Source organism: Rhinoderma darwinii, chromosome 13 (assembly GCF_050947455.1).
Source record: "Rhinoderma darwinii isolate aRhiDar2 chromosome 13, aRhiDar2.hap1, whole genome shotgun sequence".
NCBI classification, from domain to species: domain Eukaryota; kingdom Metazoa; phylum Chordata; class Amphibia; order Anura; family Rhinodermatidae; genus Rhinoderma; species Rhinoderma darwinii.
In genome coordinates, this window is record NC_134699.1 from 15,618,214 (window position 1) to 15,631,874 (window position 13,661).

Genomic DNA, 13,661 nt, shown 5'->3' on the forward strand with positions numbered 1-13,661 from the left:
CTGTTGAACTGTGCCGGGAATTATGGAGCATTTCCTACTTTTTTGTTTTTTACAGGCCGTGCTCCCATACTTTGAATGGGAGCACAGCGCGAAAATGCGGCCTGCAGCCGGCCGTCCCTGCAATAGCGGGCACGGCCGTGTTCATGAGGCCTTAGCCCTCCTGCGCATGACAGAGTGCCACTCGGGCTGTTTTTCACAGCATCAGAGTGGCACCTGATAGTTTTCACGGACCCATTCACTTTAGTGGGTGAATCGAGTGCATGAAAACGGGCCCGACTCTCCGATCCGTGGAAAAATAAGACAGCCCAGCGCAAAGTATAGTCTCCCCACGCCTGGTGTCAGAACGGGTGGGATGTGGCCACTGGAGGTACATGTTATCCGGGCCTATTGAGACGTTGAACAATGAGGTTCTATCTAAGGTATCCTGACACCTTCTCCGTGCCAGGCGTAGTTACAGAGGAGCACTGCTTGGCATTGCTCATGTTACAGTGAAGGTCGCTTTCATTTCCTCCTCTATGTCTGAATTTCAGTAAAAAGCTGTTCACACGTCCGTGCCAAGTCAGCAATTCTCCTCACAAGCAGAAAATACAGGATTACGTCTCTACACAAAGGAATTCTGGGAAGAGATGCAAATAATTAAACAGACATACGATTTTGTAGATTTATAAGAGCAGGGCCAGGCCTATATAATCTGATTAGTAAGGACCTGTTCACATCAGCGCTTCAACCTTTACGTCAGAGGAACAGATGAACGGAAAGCCAAACGAAAACTATCGCTTTCGTTTGCATTATAGTTTTTTTTATTTCCGTTGGTGTTTGTTTGCCTTCGTTCTGCTTTGTTTACGTTTTTCCTTCACGTAAACAATGGCGTAGTCGACTACGCTATTGTTTCCATGAAAAAAACCGTAACGTGGCAAACTGATGTCAGCTGAAAGAAAAAAAAATACAATTGAAATCTAAGGTTATGAAAGCTGAAACGATTGCTTCCGTTTGGCTTTCCGTTCTTCTGTCGGAAAGGTTGAACGGAACAGATGAATGGAGGCCGGCGCTGATGTGAACTGGCCCTAGGGCCTCGTTCTTATATATCTGATGATCCGGCGTAGTTACCCTCCGGCGTGGTGCAGAAACAACGGAGAGAAACTGATGCCAGAACCTATCAAATTCTTTCGTATGGGAGCAGTTCTCGCATCAGTTTCATCCGTTTTTACGCCGCGTGTCTGCCTTCACCGGAGAAAAAATGTTGCATGCTTCGCTTTTCCTGACCCGCTATGGATGCCGGACTGGTGTGCGATATTTCATCAATTGTATTCGGCCCAGCCTAAAAACAACTGGCCGCACGCAACTGATCTGTGTGAACATAGCCCAAGTCTGCGACAGTTTATGGAAAGACCCATAAGTATCAGTCACACTTCTGTACGTAAATGTGTCGGGAGGTTCTCCGCGGTGCAGGTCTAGAGGTGGTAAAACCGTGGTCATGGAGGCAGGGGGTTTTATGCACTATTAGTTTTCCCATTAAAAGACCGCCTGTCCCCTGCTTGAAATGGTGGATAACAGGGAACAATAGATTGTGTACAACTGCACAACAAAGGAGGAGTAAAGATATTTGGGCATGAAGTGTAAAACAACCCCAACCCGAATAACCGCTGGTTCGGCTCCTGGAACCTCCGGGGAAAATAATCCGTGGCCCCTGCAGGGGAAATGTAGTATTACATGCTGGCCGATCAAATGAAGTCTGCCTGGGCGGGAGTCACTCTTGCTTAGCGCCCCTCAGCTCTGACTCCTAGGAAAGGGGCTCCGAGCGGGACCCCCCTCTATGACATGCATATGCTCTGATTACATCAGTGTTGGGTTATATTGATTCATTTAATGCCGTAGAAAGTTTATTTTCAATACTAAATAAAAAGCGTACCTAATTTCACCAAAAAAGTGATCTTCCTTTACTCAAGCATCTGATAATCCGGAATATTTGATATTCTGGTATTTATCCGGTCCTATTGATGTCAGGTTAAAGAAATTTTACAGTGTGTATTATAGACACCACCCATGGGGGTCGACACAGACGGCCATTTACAAGGAACCTTGTCATATGGCTTCTATAATTTATATACTAGTCCCATACAGGGCCAAAATAAAAGTGCCAACATAATAGTGACAAATAATACCGCCAGAGAGCGCTCCTGTGTGAGACTACTGTGACAAAGGATTGGATTGGGGAGGAGAGAACGCCGCCTCATGCGCCGGCCGAGTCCCGTCAGTGATCCGAGGACAGATAGGACATGTTCTATCTTTCCTCGGATCGGAAACCCGGATCATTTTTCATGGACCTGGTTCACCCGCTAAAGTGAATGGGTCCGTGAAGACTATCGGGTGCCGTCAAAAACGGCCCGAGTGGCACAACAGTCGTGTGCATGAGGCGTTAGTTTTGAGCTCACCTGTCCCAACGCCTCCTGCTGATTCAGTGTCTGTACTGAGCAAGTCCTTTTGTTTTGGAGGTATTTATTACTGCTGGTAGTGCAGTAGTCTCAGGGTGTATTTTATTTATTTTTTCGGTGCAAATTTTTGTAATTGTGCCAAAACCGCGTCATTTTTGTAAAAGTGTTTTTCCCAGGAAATTTGCAGCAAAAAAGACGAAAGAAAACAAACAAACCCAACATACCCATATAGAAGAAAATCTTTATTCCATGATACGATGCAGCGGATAGCACTGCGTTGTAGGTCCCGGGCTATGCTGTTCGGATCAGTCAGCCTACAACAATCCGAGATCAGTACAGCAGCCAATCCTATGTAAACTGCTCAAAGTGGAGCCAGACTATAAAGTGGGACCAAAAAAAAAAAAAGAGATATGGTGCCCAGTTTGATGAGTTTATGGTCTTAATCAGTCAGCGGATTACAGAAATGTATCTAAAGCCTTAGGGATTATCTTCTGGGTGTGGGCAAGCGGATGATCTGACCTGTGTTCCTGTATGTGACCTTACGTTAACCCTTTGAGCCCCAAAATCATCTTATCAAAGGGAACATTTGCCGTTAAGGCCCCATGCACACGACCGTAGTTTTCACCCGTAATTATGGATCGGGTAATTATGGATAATTGCGGACCCATTCATTTCTATAGGCCACGGATACCTTTCCATATATTCACGGATGTGTGTCCGGGCCGTAGAAATGATCCGCAAAATATAGAACATGTCCTATTCTTGTCTGCAATTGAGGCACGGACTCGCCCATAGGCGCTTCCGGAATTATGGACGGCTACGTATGTGTATCTGTATTTGGGGACTGTAAAAACCCTTATGGTCGTGTGCACGAGGCCTAGTGCTATATTTGACGTTGTGCGTCTCCGTAAGTAATAATAAGAAAAAACGTATACATATTTATGCTGTAAGTGAATGGGTTTGTGAAGACCACATTCTCTTATATTGTACTGTACTTTGTTGCAAAATTGCGTCGCAGAAACCGCAACCGAAATTCTGCAATAAATATGCAATATGTGAACCCGGCCTAACATGGGATCTTCAGGTTTTTATCTGGTAGCCCAACGGTAAGGTCCCACGTAGTGTGGTCCACATGCAGCCAAAACCACTGCCACATGTGGTGCCGTTAATACCTTCCAAAATCACGTGGCCATTGGCTGCTGCAAATGTGCGTGGTTTCGGTCGCATGCTACGTGGGACCGTACCCTCATCGGGGTTTGATTTGCATCATCTGTTGCCACTTTACATAATTTCTTCTATCAATCTGTGGTTGAATTTCTTGTGAAAGCTTCATCCCTGGCACGTGGCCCCTGCCGTCTGTCAGATATTCCGGACGTTAATCAATACATCAACGAGCTGGTTTGTGCAGAATAAGAGAAAAATAATTCCATGATGGGCCGTGGCGCAGGGGTGATGACAGCTGAGCACCATTGTTCATATATCTATAGGATCGACGTGATTTATGTTCTGCTCGCTGATCTGAAGTCGACAGGTTGCCTTCATGTCCTCCGCTCATGGTGTAAGCTGCTTCACCGTTCATCCGAAACATGTCTCTGTATGGACTACTGTATGACGCCTATCCCCCAGTGTCCTAAGGGCCCTAACGTATGCCAGGCTACCCCTTACTGAGGTTCCTCTGCCGTGAATACATAGACGAAATGGGTCTGGGCCTCTCTCTCTAATGGCCACATAGGCTGCCTTTATGGTACTTACACCCCGACTCCTGTGGGTCAGTATATATGTGGCAATTGCTTAATATGCTTCTTAATTATGCGACTAAGCTGCAGTCACTGATCTAATGGAGCAGAGCTATATAACCGGCATAATTGAAGTATATACATGTAGCTGTTACAGGCATCTGCAAAGAATTATTACGCTAATGCCCCCTAAAGTGGCAAACAGGGGAGTGGGCTGAAAAGAAAGCCCTTACTGGTTCTGTGGAGTCACATGGGTATCAGATGATTCCTTTCAGCCAGTCAGCAGGTCTTAAAAGGATCACGTGATGCAGCATTGTATGTCATATGATCTCTTCTCTTCTGACTGGCTGTGAGATCAGGTGATACATCATGTGACTCCACATAACCAGGAAGTTCTTTCTTGTCAGCTGCGGGTGCAAATTGTGCAGTTTTTTTTAAGCCCGGCAGGTTTTTATGTTGTCAACCAGCGAAAACCTAGTTCTGCGGGTATTGGGCCTTTGGGTGGGTTGTTCGTGCTGTACTTGTAAGATGTCTGCTATATCAGGGCTTCTCAAACTTTTTCTACTCTGGCATCACCAGTTAGTCCATAATGATGCCGTGGCCTCACTAGCGAATACATACCACCACGCAGCGCCCGTATTTACCCCAGCAGGGCCAACTTAATACCAATACTATCATGCAGCACGCATAATACCCCCTAACAGCATGAAATACCACAGTGCAGCACAACATACCTCCCCAGCAGCACCAAATGTCACAGTGCAGCACAGCATACCTCCCCTGCAGTACAAAACGCCATAGTGCAGCACAACATACCTCCCCTGCAGTACAAAACGCCATAGTGCAGCACAACATACCTCCCCTGCAGTACAAAACGCCATAGTGCAGCACAACATACCTCCCCAGCAGTACAAAATGCCATAGTGCAGCACAATATACCTCCCCAGCAGCACCAAATACCGCGGTGCAGCACAACATACCTCCCCAGCAGCACCAAATACCGCGGTGCAGCACAACATACCTCCCCAGCAGCACCAAGCGCTATAGTGCAGCACAGCATACCTCCCCAGCAGCACCAAATACCACGGCGCAGCACAACATACCTCCCCAGCAGCACCAAATACCGCGGTGCAGCATAACATACCTCCCCAGCAGTACCAAATACCACGGCGCAGCACAACATACCTCCCCAGCAGCACCAAATACCGCGGTGCAGCATAACATACCTCCCCAGCAGCACCAAATACCACGGCGCAGCACAACATACCTCCCCAGCAGCACCAAATACCACGGCGCAGCACAACATACCTCACCAGCAGCACCAAATACCGCGGTGCAGCACAACGAACCTCCGCAGCAGCACCAAATACCACGGCGCAGCACAACATACCTCCCCAGCAGCACCAAATACCGCGGTGCAGCACAACATACCTCCCCAGCAGCACCAAATACCGCGGTGCAGCACAACATACCTCCCCAGCAGCACCAAATACCACGGCGCAGCACAACATGCCACTCTAGCAGCACCAAATACCACGGCGCAGCCCGACATACCTCCCCAGCAGCACTAAATACCACGGCGCAGCCCGACATACCTCCCCAGCAGCACCAAATACCACGGCGCAGCACAACATACCTCCCCAGCAGCACCAAATACCACGGCGCAGCACAACATACCTCCCCAGCAGCACCAAATACCACGGCGCAGCACAACATACCTCCCCAGCAGCACCAAATACCACGGCGCAGCACAACATACCTCCCCAGCAGCACCAAATACCACGGCGCAGCACAACATACCTCCCCAGCAGCACCAAATACCACGGCGCAGCACAACATACCTCCCCAGCAGCACCAAATACCGCGGTGCAGCACAACGAACCTCCGCAGCAGCACCAAATACCACGGCGCAGCACAACATACCTCCCCAGCAGCACCAAATACCGCGGTGCAGCACAACATACCTCCCCAGCAGCACCAAATACCGCGGTGCAGCACAACGAACCTCCCAGCAGCACCAAATACCACGGCGCTGCACAACATGCCTCCCCAGCAGCACCAAATACCACGGCGCAGCACAACATACCACTCTAGCAGCACCAAATACCACGGCGCAGCCCGACATACCTCCCCAGCAGCACCAAATACCGCGGTGCAGCACATCATACCTCCCCAGCAGCACCAAATACCGCGGTGCAGCACAACATACCTCCCCAGCAGCACCAAATACCGCGGTGCAGCACAACATACCTCCCCAGCAGCACCAAATACCGCGGTGCAGCACAACGAACCTCCCCAGCAGCACCAAATACCACGGCGCAGCACAACATACCTCCCCAGCAGCACCAAATACCACGGCGCAGCACAACATACCACTCTAGCAGCACCAAATACCACGGCGCAGCCCGACATACCTCCCCAGCAGCACCAAATACCGCGGTGCAGCACATCATACCTCCCCAGCAGCACCAAATACCGCGGTGCAGCACAACATACCTCCCCAGCAGCACCAAATACCGCGGTGCAGCACAACATACCTCCCCAGCAGCACCAAATACCGCGGTGCAGCACAACATACCTCCCCAGCATTATCAAATACCACGGCGCAGCACAACATACCTCCCCAGCATTATCAAATACCGTGGTGCAGCACAACATACCTCCCCAGCAGCACCAAATACCGCGGTGCAGCACAACATACCTACCCAGCAGCACCAAATACCGCGGCGCAGCACAACATACCTCCCCAGCAGCACCAAATACCGCGGTGCAGCACAACATACCTACCCAGCAGCACCAAATACCACGGCGCAGCCCGACATACCTCCCCAGCAGCACCAAATACCGCGGTGCAGCACAACATACCTCCCCAGAAGATGGTCCGGGCGGTATTGGTGCACTGCTTGCGCCATGCTGCTGTTTCAGGGCTGGTTGTAGTCTTCTGATCTGTGCTGCCCCCGGGCTCTTACCTCCTCCTGCTTGGCACTTTGGGGACTGTCTTGTGGTGTCATTGCGCTGCCTGGTAGAGCTGTATTAGGAGATCACAACCATTTACTTATTTTAATAAGTTTGTCATCTCGTTCTATAGAGTTTAATTGGAATTCTTCAGAGAGGGGTTTCGAGGCGTCATTCAGATAAAAGGATCTGCGTTATAAAGTGTCGCTATCGTGTTATAAATCTTCTGACCTGTTGGGTTCCGTTCAAAGCCTTTTTAGATTTCTTTGTTTTTTTTTTTGCTACGCTATTTTGTCCGGTAAGACTACGGACACCGTAACTTGATTGATCCAATTTAAGTCAATACGTTTTGTTGGGCGCTGTTGTTCGCCATGCGACGGATCTGGCGACTCTGATCTTTAGTTTGTTCTGCTTCTATGACACAGCGGAATAAGGGAAAAGCCTGATGCAGATGTGAACAGCGCCTTACTATGACATGTCAGAAGTTTTGATCTTGGAGGACTGGAGGCCGAAACTCCCACTTATGGTTCGATCGATGGGGTGGAAGCGCTTAGCTGAGCACTGCGCCCCTGCGGCTCTGATTGGCTCCAAATATTCAGGTTTATTGATGGTTTTCGATCTCGCTTTCTGTAGCCTGAAATTTGGCACCGCTCTAAATAAAGAAATAATCGGAAGTGTTGCTGATTTCAGCAGTTTTTTTGCTACCGCATCAATAAGATAAAGTGTCAGGGATGTTAAGAGCATGGCCTGGAAATTCAGTCTGTCGGCAGCAGGTCAGTCTTGTTATATTCGTCTTTTCGGGACATTTCAGATTTAGTAGGATTATTAGAAGTCTAGCATAGTTGGGGCCCATTTTTAGGTTTGCTATGTGCTAGCCCTACAGATTAAAAAATTGTTCTACAAATAGGGCACCTTCGAGGGAAGAGTGTTTTTTTTTGTGCTCCAATGCATCCGAAATGATCTTTTTATTCTCTATTAACAATATCTTACCGTTTTACGTCTACAGCTCCTACACAGATCTATGCGTATCCATGGTAACAGACTACAAACAAACGCTGAACAGTCTGATTCTGCAGTCATACTCTTTTATTTGTGCCCTACTTCTTACCAACTTCTATTTAGTTGGTTAGCAAGAAGTAGGGGACAGATTGGTGGAAATATGACTACAAACAAACTCTGTATAGCTTTATTTTGCAGTCTGTTACCATGGGGACACATAGGTCTCCATAGGAGCTGTATACAGAAAATAGTAGGAAAGTCCAAATTAAGCAAAGTTGCCTCGTTTTTCACTTTAGATGCATTAGCACAACATTAATAATGATAAAATTTTTGTATGGTTACAAATGTGGACCTGTCTTTATAGTCAACAACACTATTCCCTGTACTGATGGTTTTATTTAGTCTGCCTCTTGGCGCTCATAGATAATTATCATCATCATCTTGTTATAATTAAATAATAATTTATTTTTTTTTCCCGGCAGACGATGCAAGCGGGGCGTTGTCCTACAGACGAGCTTTCCCTCACAAACTGCGCTGTGGTGAGTGAGAAGGATTTCCAGTCTGGACAGTAAGTATAGAACTGTTAGTTTTTATTTCTTTTCTTATATTGTTTTGTATGGAGCATTTGGGTAGCAATCCATACACCAGAATGTCAGTGAGCTCATCACGTGGTGTCCTTCGCATGGGATCCCAGTATAAATTGTAATCTGTGGGGGGGAAACTGGCAGGAAGTGTTACATTCCTCTGCAGCTCCCCCACAGGGTAAGTGAAGCATTACACAGTTTCCGTTTAAATAATTCGCTGACCGTGTTATGCAACGACATGACAGGTCCTCCCCGCTGGCCAACAGATGAAGACCCTCTCGGAGGACCCCCTTTTCAATATTGTTAAAATGGGTTTTCTAGACCAGATCACCCCTTTTTAAAGTGCTTTTCGGATCAGAACATTTACAGAACAAGTTGTTCAACTGTGAAAGTGTTAACAATTCAAGATAATTCTGGAGGATTCCTGAACGTAGTAAAGCCCCCGCTCATTAGTAACAAAGCAGCAATGACAAGTTCTCATACGTACGGAAAACCACACCACTTCTTGGCTCCAACCTCATGGTGATGTGGGACCTTTATTTTCCAAGCTGATAAGTCTTCTGAGGGGAACTGTTAGGCTATGTTCACACGGGGTATTTTGCCGAGTTTTTTGACGCGGAAACCGCGTCGCAAAACTCGGCAGAAACGGCCCGAGAACGCCTCCCATTGATTTCAATGGGAGGCGTCGGCGTCTTTTTCCCGCGAGCAGTAAAACTGCCTCGCGGGAAAAAGAAGCGACATGCCCTATCTTCGGGCGCTTCCGCCTCCGACCTCCCATTGACTTCAATGGGAGGCAGGAGAAAGCGTATTTCTCGCTGTTTTATGCCCGCGGCGCTCAATGGCCGCGGGCGAAAAACGGTGCGATAATTGCCGCGAAAATCGGCGTGCAGGGAGAGGAATATCTGCCTCAAAGTTCCAAACGGAATTTTGAGGCAGATATTCCTCCCCCAAAATACTCCGTGTGAACATAGCCTTAGAAACCCCAAGAACAGAGTTTTCAGTACTTCACTTTTTTCTGTCATGTACAATTTTTTAAAGTGCCCTTTTCTAGAAGCTTTCTGCGGAGACATTTGGGGCTCTGATGGATTTTGAGTGGGTGCAGACCCCTCTATATTAATGATACTCACCCTTGTAGCCCATGTGTCCTTGGCCCCAAGGCATGTGGGTGTATTTTGCTGTGGCTGTTTTATGGGGGCACTATAGTTTGCTCTGCTATGGGGATACTTCGGTTGTGATTGGCAGCCTTCTGATGGAACCAATGGCCATATTTGAGGTATGACTGACCACCAATAGTCTATACCATTTCCTATATGTACCGTATATATAGAATATAAGACCGGCTTAAACATGAGACATAAAAAATGCTGTGTTCACAGTATATACTTGAGTTTCACACACCGTCATCTGCTTCCAGGCATGTCAACGTTCGGACAACACCAAACCATCGTTATATCTTCACCGTGAAGACTCACCACACTGTCCTGCCAGGCAATATTGCTTTCAGCCTCCCTCAGGTAAGACCAACATATTAAATATTTCCTGTTTCTTCATGATACGGAATAGGCAGAAATTTAGCTCTTGTTGTATGAGCTTTGCTGTTTAACTTCTGTCTTCTTGTAATGAATAATATCCTGTTAGTTCTGCAGCCCTATTAATATCTAAGATCTTTAGTAATATCTGTTACAATTGTCTTTAACGTGATATAATCTAATTCGAGATTAAAGGGATTGATTGTCCCATCTAGACAACACTCTTTTATGACCGTGAGTCAATCACCTATACGTAGACCAAAGAAACGTGAAGGTATATATATATATATATATATATATATATATATACACGCTTTTTTTGACCTAAAACAAACACCTGTAGCACGTAGAGACCGCTTATTATAATTCTATAGTAGATAAAAATTGCTGTGACCACTTCTGTACATGTAGCTTACACGTGCCTAAATAGTAGTCACACAGAGGGCAGGTCAAGCAGTTGCTAGGCAACCTGAACTAAACAGCCTGCAGAGGACACTTGGGGCATTGCAAGAAAAGGCAGTAACACAGATTCTTTAATCTTCTGTAATACGAATTTCTCCATCTGTCGGTTACTGTAGTAGAATAATTACCGTATCTACGGTCTGTTTTTGCTTTCTCCTTCTTTTTCTATAGAGAAAATGGGCTGGTCTCTCCATTGGGCAAGATGTGGAAGGTAAGAAAAATCTCACCTGCAGTATATAGGATCTCTGAACCTGGGAACTTGTATGGATGAATAGTAGTCCCAGACATTGTCCACTTATGACCATGTCGGGAGAGTCGCAGGAAGCTGGTCACTTTCTTACGTGGGTTCTACGTGTTTTTTTTGGCTGATCTAACTGGTTACTGAATGTACGCGATGATGGATTTTGGGTTTCTCGGATGTATCGCTACATGAGTATTAAATACCACCTCAGCTGTGACCTGAGAACACAACTCACAATTTGGATTAATGTATGACTTTTGTGGTGTCCTAAAATTGTGATTAGTGGAGGTCTTGCTGCTGAGACCCCCAATGGTCCTGTGAACAAGGATAATGAGTGAGTTTATTTCTGGGTGGAGATGTGGCTGTGCACGTGCTGTGACTTTCCATTGAAATGAATGACCGATGTGGAAACTTCTGAATCCTTCAGAGCTTTCCATAACTCACATTCACATCAATGGGGAATGTAACGTCCTTGTTTTTGGAATTGGTGGTGGTCCCAGTGGCAGGACACCCACCAGCCACGTGTTAAGTGCATTCATGATTGACATATCCTGTAAGAAAACCCTTTTTAATCCTACCAGGGGCTGTGTATTCTCCATGCCAGTTTATTATATATTCCTGGCTATAATCATTTCTTTTAATTTATAATTCTACATTTATCAGAAATGTCAATTGTATCATATTCTGAAGATCAAACAATACTTAATGGGCTGTTTCCAACATTTATGGTATATCCATAGGATATCGTGGGGTCTTACTTTTGGGACAACCACCGATGTGGAAAATGGGGGTCATCCGACACCTGTTTTCTTAGGCGAGTTGGCTGCTACATCGACACGGAGGATGAATGGAGAGGTGGTCACGCATGTTGCTCAGCTGTGTAATGGACTTGAATGGAGAGCGCAGCCCACGGCCACGTTTCCATTCATTCTCCGCCACAATATCGTTACGGGGCCACCGTTCTCCTGATTGGTGGGGGTCCCAAAGATAGGAAAGAAATCTCTAAAATGGGAAAACCCCTTTAGTGTCGGTTCACACTGCGGATTTTGCGTGGCGGGTCACACTGCAAAATCCACCGCAGAATTATTTCTGCCGTCGGCAGGGGAAGATTCCTCCTCCCATTGACTTCAATTTGAGGTTCGGGCGGAATCCGCCTGAAGATCGAACAGGACGCTTCTTCTATCAGCTAGCGGGAAAAAGAAGCGTATGACTCCCATTGAAATGAATAGGAGGCAGAATTTTGCGGCTGGTTCTGCTGCAAAAATTCCGCCGTGTGAACAGGGCCTTAAATGTGTTGCCTTCTTCTGGATGAACAGATTATGCTAAATGTTGTTTTTTTTGTTTTTAAAATGAGATTGTAAGATTTGTTATGTCTTTTATAATGGTGTTTTAGTTCATACAACAGAAGTTAATGGTTTACATGTCCCGTGTGTCCTTACTGTGTCTTTAATATCAGAAGCGCAGAGAATGATGTCAGTCAGTTGATATCTCCCTTGCATTAATCTGAACCAGAAGGCAGTTTCCGGCCGTGCACTGAATAATTAAGGCGCTGGGGAATTAACGGTGTCTCTGCGTACTATAAATAATCCCTCTCCGATGCCCCGGCTCCCTCGGCTTAATGTTGATATTTTATTAGCCGGTTATTCAATGGTTGGGGGGGGGGTGAGCTTTATTTATGAATTGAAAACATCCTCTCCGGAGTATTTGTACAATAGCTGATAATATTTTTGCTTATGTGAACAGTATAGCCGCACATTAACCCCTTACTAGTCTGGAGTCTTCCTTAGTATCCAGGGTGCAGTTTTCCGCTTTCTGCGCTGGTTAAAACGCAAATAAATTTTGACTTTGGTATCTGTGAATTTCATATTTGTAAACAATTGTTTTTCACTCTCGGTGACAACCAGCATGGATGCCAGTACTAGTCCCAAACGGGTTGACACCCAGGTCTCATTTACTCCTCGATGGACACTTAACATAACTTCACACGAACAGTGAGGAGGAGCTTGAATGGAGCGGTGCTTGAGCATGTGCCCTGCAAATGTCTATGGGAATGATGGAGCGGCGGCACTCATGATCCACCTCTGCCGATCCATTCAAAGTTCTCGTGCAGAAAGGAGGAACTGGAAGCTCAGGACCTCTGTTCTAGTGATCAGTGGGGGTCCCAGTGGTGGGACCCACAGCGATCAGTCGTTTATAACCTGCTCTGGAGATAGGAGATAAATATCTATCTTTGCACAACTTCTTTAAGGGTATGTGCACACACACTAATTACGTCCGTAATTGACGGACGTAATTCAACCGCAAGTAGTGGACCGAACTCAATGCAGGGAGCCGGGCTCCTAGCATCATACTTATGTACGATGCTAGGAGTCCCTGCCTCTCCGTGGAACTACTGTCCTGTGCTGAAAACACGATTACAGTACGGGACAGTTGTCCTGCAGAGAGGCAGGGACTCCTAGCATCGTACATAAGTATGATGCTAGGAGCCCGGCTCCCTGCACTGTGTTCGGTCCGGTACTTGCGGCCGAAATACGTCCGTCAACTACGGACGTAATTAGTGTGTGTGCACATACCCTAAGGCTTCTCAATGCTGTCTTCATGATTTATGGGACTGTCTTTATCAGTCTAGTTTCTGGCTGTCCTCTTTTGTCGTGTCATAAGGTCTTTTCCAATGAGCTTAGTCTACTTTAAAATATTTTGCATTTGTGCTTCAAGTTCAAGAT

At 46.6% G+C, this 13,661-nt stretch overlaps 1 protein-coding gene across 1 annotated transcript in view; it reads left to right on the top strand.

Annotated features, from left to right (window-relative positions):
- The window catches only part of NSF (N-ethylmaleimide sensitive factor, vesicle fusing ATPase), a 53,557-nt gene that overhangs the window by 9,010 nt on the left and 30,886 nt on the right, over positions 1-13,661 (top strand). The window contains exons 2-4 of the mRNA XM_075846538.1: positions 8,605-8,690; positions 10,121-10,220; positions 10,869-10,908. Coding sequence (XP_075702653.1) covers positions 8,605-8,690; positions 10,121-10,220; positions 10,869-10,908 — 226 coding nt within the window. The remainder of the gene's footprint in view (positions 1-8,604; positions 8,691-10,120; positions 10,221-10,868; positions 10,909-13,661) is intronic.